General features: G+C 45.4%; 1 protein-coding gene across 1 annotated transcript; it reads left to right on the top strand.

Annotated features, from left to right (window-relative positions):
- Positions 1 to 227: 227 nt before the first annotated feature.
- Positions 228 to 1,694, top strand: T265_01480 (hypothetical protein; the record flags this gene model as incomplete). The annotated part of the gene is made up of 5 exons (XM_009165521.1): positions 228 to 603; positions 635 to 773; positions 813 to 924; positions 962 to 1,100; positions 1,344 to 1,694. The coding sequence occupies 5 exons, from the start codon at positions 228 to 230 to the stop codon at positions 1,655 to 1,657; spliced, it is 1,080 nt and encodes a 359-aa protein (XP_009163785.1).
- Positions 1,695 to 8,630: the final 6,936 nt, after the last annotated feature.

Below are 8,630 nucleotides of genomic sequence, written 5' to 3'. Positions count from 1 at the left end.
GTTATAACTGGCTTGTGTGGTTGCTCATTGTTCTCTTCATTAGCCCACTGAGCGCTTATCTTGAGTAATCTTTATTCGAGGAGCCGACATAGTTTCTCACTAATGCCAATGAACTGTTTCGTCTGGATTATGACCTAAAATGTTCACAATTGTTTCCATTCTCGGTGTTTTTTTCCAGCTGTACACTGGAAGTGGTGGTGTGTGATTTCTGCGTGTTCACATGAATAATGTCAGTGGCCAAACAAGGCATCGAGTTAACAAAGTTAACACGTTTTCTCCAACAATACTGCACAACTCATCTCGCCGATACTTGGGATAATGTTGGGCTTCTTGTGGAACCCTCACCACCACACTTAGTAGACAAAATACTTGTCACAAATGACTTGACCGAACCAGTTCTTGCGGAAGCTATCCGTAACCAGGCTCGGCTGATACTTTCATATCATCCTCCCATTTTCACTCCATTCAAGCGACTGACACAATTTAGCTGGAAGGAACGGATTGTGATACGGTGTTTAGAAAACAGAATTGCCGTGTTCTCACCACACACTGGATTGGATGCAAAAGACGGAGGCATAAATGACTGGCTACTCAGTCCTTTCGGTAAGAGCTAACCGCTTGTTCACACTTGTAGCCTTTGAGCGCATTCAGTCCGTCATACCCGCAGTACGTCGCTCTGAATCTTATGTCTATCTACGCGTACCGTTTACTCACAATTTCGGACAGTTTTGCATGACTGTTCCCGTGACCGGAATCCAAACAGACATCCCCAGGTGAATTTTTACCTCTTATGTTCACATCTCGTAGTTCAGTGCTCACGGACGAGTGGCAGAAGTAAAATGTCCGGTTGAGCACGTGAGTGCAGCTTTGCAACAGTTGCAATTACTGGGGATCCCCGTCTTGGACCAAGGGCCTGGAGCTGAAGTATGTTGCCATTTGAAATCTTTCTATTCTTTTGCAGACTGACACTTGTAAAGAAGGTTATGGACGCGTTGGATACCTCAAGTCACCTTTGAAACTTTCTGACGTGATATCCCAGTACAAAACACTATTCTGCAGTGATCAACTTCTGGTTGCCTTTGGGAATGGGAAGACGTTAGGTGAGTGAAAGTATTTTTGTCGTTCTCCGTGACTGCCTGATTCACCACATCCGTAACGATTTGTGGTCACGGTCTACTTTCCATGATCGAGTTCGTGTGCCATCCCGGTCCAACCAAGTACTCACCTACCGCTTTAGTTTTCATGATATCTAGACGTTCTCGCTGAATATGTTTTTTCCTGTTGTTCCTCGTGTTTCTGCTTACTGAGTATACGTCACATGCGCCCTTCTTCGATTCACACAGATGATACAGTGCGTACAATTGGTGTTTGTGCCGGTTCGGGTGGTTCGGTGTTTCGTGAGGAACGAACGAGTTTCGCAGACCTGCTCGTCACCGGTGAGCTGTCACACCACGAACGTCTTGATGCAGTCGCGAGGGGTACCACCGTAATTTTGGCTGGTCACTCAGTTACGGAACGTGGTTTCCTTTCTAGTCAACTTATCCCCGACCTACGGGCTCTCCTGAGGAACGCTTCTGCTTTCGGAGATACTAATTCAGAATGCCAGGTGTCAATTGTTATGGCCTCGACTGACGAGGAACCCGGTGCTGTAGTCTGATAGTCTTTTCCTTGTTTTGCGAATAAATACTTTTTCCACCGATTTTAATTTTCAATGAGGAATCAGACCGCTGCAGCCCGCTACTGTTGGACGCTTTTAGTAAGCTTCTGTCGTTTGTATTCCTAATGAACAGTCCGTATTGTTGCACATTCTTGAACGGGTGAGATGGATCAAGTGGTTAGAGCGCGAATTTACTGACCGCAAGGTCCCTGGTTCGAACCCGACCTCTGCCTCTCGACTTCCCCTGTCCAGGCTTGGGCAACCTGGCAGTATCCCAGCCCTCGTGCTTCCTTCGGGTGGCATGAACACTCATGAACCAGTTGGAAGTTCACAGCTACCTAAATATTTGAGAATCAATACTTCAGGTCTCTGTTATTGACCAGGTTACTGGTAAAAATAACGTGTGTGTTCGTCTCAGATCCAGTTCTTTTCACGGCATCGTTCCACAAACACCAAGAAACGAAGTTCAGCAAGTGCACACTAAAAGAACCATCATCGGTCCTCTTTTTTCTCAAACAGCTCGACTAATGCTCGTACTGACTAAGTTCTGCAACCTAAGTAAGTAGCTAACAGGCCCCGTTCTTCATTTTACGGAGTTGTAACGACTACTTGAAGTGTGTGCCTTTCAGGATCGGTTGCACAAATGCATCAGTTCAAACATAGCTATGGGAAATAGTAAGAAATTCGTGACTGACAGAGCTCACATATGGACTGTCAACTTACCATTTTGGAAAAAAGCTGAAAGTTCTTACACAACCCATGACCGCTCCTGTCCTTTTTGGGTTTCATCAGGGAGGTTTAGTTCCCTTGTCACCCTCAACCTTGTGTTCTGCTTCAATGCGCAAATGATCGAAACAGACTGGTTTCGGCCTACACGAGAGATTCGATGGGATCTCTTTTGTGGCATTTTTCAACATGGGCAGCCTTTGTGCAGCACATTCAGTTGTTCAATATCACTAACAAGAGATTAAATTGATCCTGTCTTTAGCATCAACATAATTTCCTTAATTTTAGTGTGTTTCACTACTTGGTTTTGAGTGAGAAACCGCCAACTCTGCGATACCACCGACCCATCCTTCAGATCCATGGACTCATTGTGGGGGGGGGGGGACGGACAAAGGTCATGGTGGAAAGACCAGAGATGATGAAGCGTTTTCAAACAAATTGCCCAACTCAGTGAACAAATTAATCATCAGGTGCATATATGCCTGCTCTCCATAAAACTGAACGGTAGACAAGGTATGTTGTAGTTGAGCTGGTGACAAATGATCACAACCAGTACATCCCGAAAGCCTTACTTCAACACTTTGTACTAGCGCTGTTGGCTCGCGGAATTAGGTGAGCATGGCCTAGGTGAAGTCCAATTCTGTGTTCGTTATAGCACACGAAACAAAGTTGGTCTATGAAGTAACTGCTTAGGGACACAGAGCGGTTTAACGTCTGGCCTCTCCGAGATAACTCAGTCGATGCCAGAAGGATGTATCATATGTGCTGTGTCGTGCGTCCGCCTAGACGTCGATTTCTTCTAGCGATACAAGTGACCGCCGCTGGCAGAAAAATTACGTTAGAGGTCGATAGATCCGAGAAATCCGCCAGTATGCCCGAGTGGGGCGAGATGGCCCAAGTGGTTAGAGCGCGAATTTACTGACCTGAAGGTCCGTGGTATGAAACTCTCTACCCCTGTCTAGGCTTGGGCGACCTGGCAGTATCTCAGCCCTTGTGCCTCCGTGTGGCACGGCAGCTAGGCACCGAAAGGTTACTACAGCTGAGCGTAAAAATGCCTGAGTAAAGGCTGTTGTATCATTCGTCAACTCGCCACATTTTAACTGTTAGGGTAGGTAGGTCCCTCCCTTTCTCTCTTGTATTACTGCGAATATCAGTGATTTGTCCGGTTAATTGACTGACTTCCTTCAAAAGCAGTGCCTTGCAAATAATAAACCATTAACAATAAATAAAACAGGACTTTGATCAATCCGTATTCATATAATAATGACGCGAAGCTGAAGAAATCCACTTATCGTCCGCTCCATATGGACTTTCGAAGGTCGGACTTTGCAGCTACCGATTGGCACATCCGTTCGCAAGTATCTCCACAGGTTACCGTATCGTGACTGTTCGAATGTTGAATGCATATTTCGATAAACAACTGGAATCCATGATATAACAACATGCCGAAAATGTCAGTAGTTGAAAAGATCGTGAATTTCTAACCAACACACCGCTCGTGTACTAATAGTGAGAACACATTATCAGAAGCATCCCTAGGAAGATTACCTCTTGTACGGGTTGTAGGCTACTGCCGATTGCAAAACCATCAACCAGTTTATCTAACTGCACTTCAGACGAAAGCAGGACGCCTTTCATACACATCAAATCCTCGAATTTCATCTATTCTGTAGGTAGACCAGCAATAAGGCTCTGAAAACATTATCACCACAATTATGCCCATTCTGAATAGGGGCTTTGACGAATAGGAAGCCCATGTTGATTGAAAAAGGCACTTTTATTTGACTATGACAACTGAAGACCCATGGAAATTTCTACACGTGCCCCTCTCCCAATGATAAATGTCCTATCGATCAGTTACTTCACATGTATACACCGATCTGCCAGCAAATCTCTAAAGCTATATGGACTAAGGGACTAGTATGCACGCTGTGTTCTAATCATTCGGATTCGACATTGAGGCAACGTGGTATGACTGTAGTTGAATCCGCCGGGTTTGTTGGGTGAAAGAGCTATCCTGCTGGACAAACCTAAGGATGGCACTTACGGCCAGTTGTGTTCATTACAATAGGATTTCTGGGCGGACACTGCAGGTGGAGGTTCGGAACATTTCGGCGAAATGCAAGTGATTGGTTTGAGGAAGCGGAACCGTTAGGCGGATCTGAGTAGATCGTTTGAGAAAACCACCTGACTCTGTCCGCTGGGAAATCTATGTATGACAAAAATTATTTTCGAGGTTATAAACAGTAGGGAAACCTCGTAAGACTCCTCGCGTCAGTGACAAGGCCAGCGAGGAACCATACCTGCCTTTCTCAGGAAGGGTTTGCTTTGCAGCGAAATGACGTGAAGGAGGCTCTTAGTCATTTGGATGGCACTTCTTTCTAGCTTGGTTCTCCTACCTTCAAACACTCCGGAGTCTAATATGGTGTTTGAGAGCCCATAAAAAAAGTCATTCACGAAATCCACCGGTTCTAAAAAAAGCCAAACCAGATGGGATACAAAGTGAAATCGTAACAACCGGTGTAGTTTGGAGATATGTTGCACTGGCTTTGGTAGGAGGTCTAAATACACCGAATTTGAATTTTCCTAGAAGAACGATGAGAACCTCAAATGACGATTTGGTGCAAATGGATTTCCGTTTTATGGTAGGCTACAGACAGTAAATACACCTAATCAACAGTCCATTGTGCACGAGATGACATGTTCGTACTAGGCTTTTGATCGATGACTCTTGAAACCACGCTGTTATTCGGTTGCGACTCGTGCATCGTTTTGACCCAACTGTATGTCTTTGGCAACATCAAATGATTCATAATCCGGAGGATGTCAGGATTCTATGTTCGTGTCTCCCGCGTATTTGACGGGGCAAAAGTTCCACTCACTCGCCTTGCTCAAGGTATCTGCTGGAGCTATCTCCACCTTACTATTTCCCGAAACTCACATGCGGGAAGCGAACATCAAACGCACGTATATTTATCCATCATAGTCATAGGGAAAGTAACAACTGCATGTGACCAGCTACGTTGTACTTCATTTGATTTAAGGTAATACGACAGTTTGTCACTTTGGCGAGAGAACTGCCTTAGGTTTCGTCACTTTTGCTCGTGTTTCATTGACTGCCTCGCCCCCTCACCGTTGAGTACCAGTGTTACAGTTGAAGACCATTGCCTCAAAGGTCTTATGATACCCTACGAGCTTAGAGTCGGACATGAGTGAGCACATAATACGTCCAAACCACTGATACGTTCACACACAACACTGTTAGTTGCCACCGATCTGAATAACACGGGTTATGCAACGGGCACTTCCATTAAAGAATGTGTCCAGCACCAGAATCTGCGTTGGTTGGGATATGTGCTGCGTATGTCTAGCCATCGTTTACCGAAAATAGTGCTGTTTTCCATGCCTAACTCAGAGTGGTAACTAACCCTTGACCTGGGAAAGGGGTATGAACAAAACCACGAAACGTTTGGCTGCTGTCGGTGCTACTCGCCTTCCAGGATGGGGACCGCGTCATCCTCACTTCGCCTGTTTGGAGACACTACAAGATGTGGCTGGCAACCGATGTCAGTGGCGTTCTTGTTGTCAGTTTCTATCCAGATTGCCGGAGTGAATGTTTGGAGGGGTAGGCATCTCGGAATGACTGTAGTAAGCCAGCACTAAGTCCCTGTCTACCTTCATTCTTTTCTTCTCAATAAGGCTTTCAAATAAATCATGGTTGTACGGAAGCGCAGCATCAGTGTTGAACACTGACGTCATGCTATCGATGATGCTGATGACTTCACATTATTAATACCTTCGCTTGGAGCCACGATGTTGTCCAGTTCGATCATTACTTTTGCTCTTGTGATGTTCTGCTTTCGGTTCTCAGACCTTATCCATATCAGCTCACTAGTTTGGTTTCCGTGACGGTTTACGAGCCCCAACGCCTCCCTGTCTCACCATATGCGACTGTTCTGTGCCTCTGAAAATGGGGTGACACGACACAGTGTGACTTCACCACTGACCCTTGCCTTGTTACCTTAATGGCAGTTCAGACTGGACACGGTCGCTGACCGCGATATCGGTCTATTTCGCGTTGAAAGTGCAGAACTGCTTTACACCACCAAATGCAAAGGCTGTGTACGAATAAGTGCTTGAATAAATACATCTACCGAAAACACTGATTAGGCGAGAAAAGGTCGGTGATGTACCCGTGAATCATAGAAACTGAAGACTGGTGAGAATGTCTTAAACAGCTTATTCTACATCACGACTTGGAGAAGGTTAGTTTCATCTTGGCAGGACGTCGTTGACAAATACGTTCAGAATGTACCAAACGCTAGTTTTTGATGGTAAAACTTGTTCTTTGACCGCGTTGTGATGGAAAACTCCAAGTCTGAGCTGTTAAATGATCCTTGAGCGCGTATTACTCCGAGGAAATTCTGGGGTTGGGCCATCCCTTGAAATTGTTGTTTTATCATCTGGTCTTCAGCGAGACAATGTCGCTTTCATTTTGGAGGAAGCCGCCCAAAACCTCCAAATACCGACCTGTTTGTTCGTAGATTAGCTCACTGTGACTCCACCGAACCTCCAAAACCTGATCATTTGATTCAGTTTTCCCGTCGTGCAGTACGTAGTTCGCATTTCCTTATGTCTCTCGAATACGACAACACATCCGTACATCCCAGTCAGGCGATCAGGGATATGCAGTGTAGCCGATCCTCTTAGTAATGTCGAATAGAAAAACTTGTTGAGTTTCAACTGACCGAACGGCAAACCAGCGTGAAAAAGCATAGGTAGCGAAGTCCAATAAAGCTATCCAAAGGAACATTCGATAGCTTCTGGTTGTCTTCTTGTGGACCCGACACGCAACTGCGAACTTCCCCACCGCACAAACAAAAAGGAAAGTCCCCTTTAAACCTACAAACCCCCGTAAATATCAACGGTCGGATATACGGCTAGGATCATTTCGGGCACCTCCCTGGTTGACAGCTTTACGCTTCCCCTCCTAATTCCTTTAGTGTGTTTATTTTTTGTTCCTAGGAAGACGACTTCACTGCCATTTCAAACTTGATGGGGATAAACTTTTAGGTAAACATAAGTTATGGTCTGCAGGCTCGCTGCTGAATTTCGAATCCCGGTGGAAAGAAGCGGTGTGACATTCGACACCCATGTTATATAACCTTGTAATATGGCTAGAAGCGTATGGGACGACTGAAGGACCCTGATGACAGTGTATTTGATGCCAAGTTGGAATAAACTGGTGCACAGGTGGCAATCACTTGAACCCGGATAGACTAACAGAGGTTGGAGAATGATTGGCCAGCTGTGGAGATCAAACCCGATCTGATCGAACCCGATGAAATGATTCGGGCAAGACCTGCGTTAAGCCTATTGCAAATCGGTGCACGATCGTTAGCGATCCGAAGAAATCCGTGACGCAGTGAGGAGCACAGTGTTGGATGGTCGTCAAAGGATAACCGATCCAACAGATGGGATGTAGACGACTGAATGAGTGGGATGTTCAGTAAACACGGGGCTGATTTATTTATCTCATTGCGTGAAACCAGTGATAGTTACACTCATACTCTTGCAAATTACGTTTGTTCAAATGGGCTACTCATACAAATCTTAGCTGCATCTCCCGCATATGCCATTATTCTACTGAATTTGCTACACTCCTCATGTTTCAGTAGATCAGGTAATACAGATTCTTGCAGTGACTTCATCAGACACACTCATACTCTTATTACGTTTGTTCAAATGGGCTACTCATACAAATCTTAGCTGCATCTCCCGCATATGCCATTATTCTACTGAATTTGCTAGCTACCTCATGTTTCAGTAGATCAGGTAATACAGATTCTTGCAGTGACTTCATCAGACACACTTTCGTCAGAGCTAATACAACTACCGAGGTATGTAAAGTTTTCCACAATCTCCAGTGGTTCCCTTTGAATTGTAAGGGATATGTTCGCAGATGGCACGTTCTGAAGCAGGACTTTGCATTTTGAAGGTGCAAGGCGCATGCCAAATGATGGTATGATGGTGGTACCCTTTGCTAAAAGGTACTCGCTGTGAATGTAGCAACCACAGAGGTGTTAGTTTGACGCCTGTTGTGACAAGGCTTCTGGCGTCATTGATTCTTCGTCGTCTGATGGCGGCACGCGAAGTCTCGACTCGTGAGAATCAAGCGGGATTTCGACCGGGTAGAGGCTGCGTTGACCACATCTTCACACTCCGTCAGGTGTTAGAGCAACGCCAC

This window comes from Opisthorchis viverrini (assembly GCF_000715545.1).
Source record: "Opisthorchis viverrini unplaced genomic scaffold opera_v5_16, whole genome shotgun sequence".
Taxonomy (NCBI): domain Eukaryota; kingdom Metazoa; phylum Platyhelminthes; class Trematoda; order Opisthorchiida; family Opisthorchiidae; genus Opisthorchis; species Opisthorchis viverrini.
This window is presented reverse-complemented; position numbering and strand designations above follow the sequence as displayed.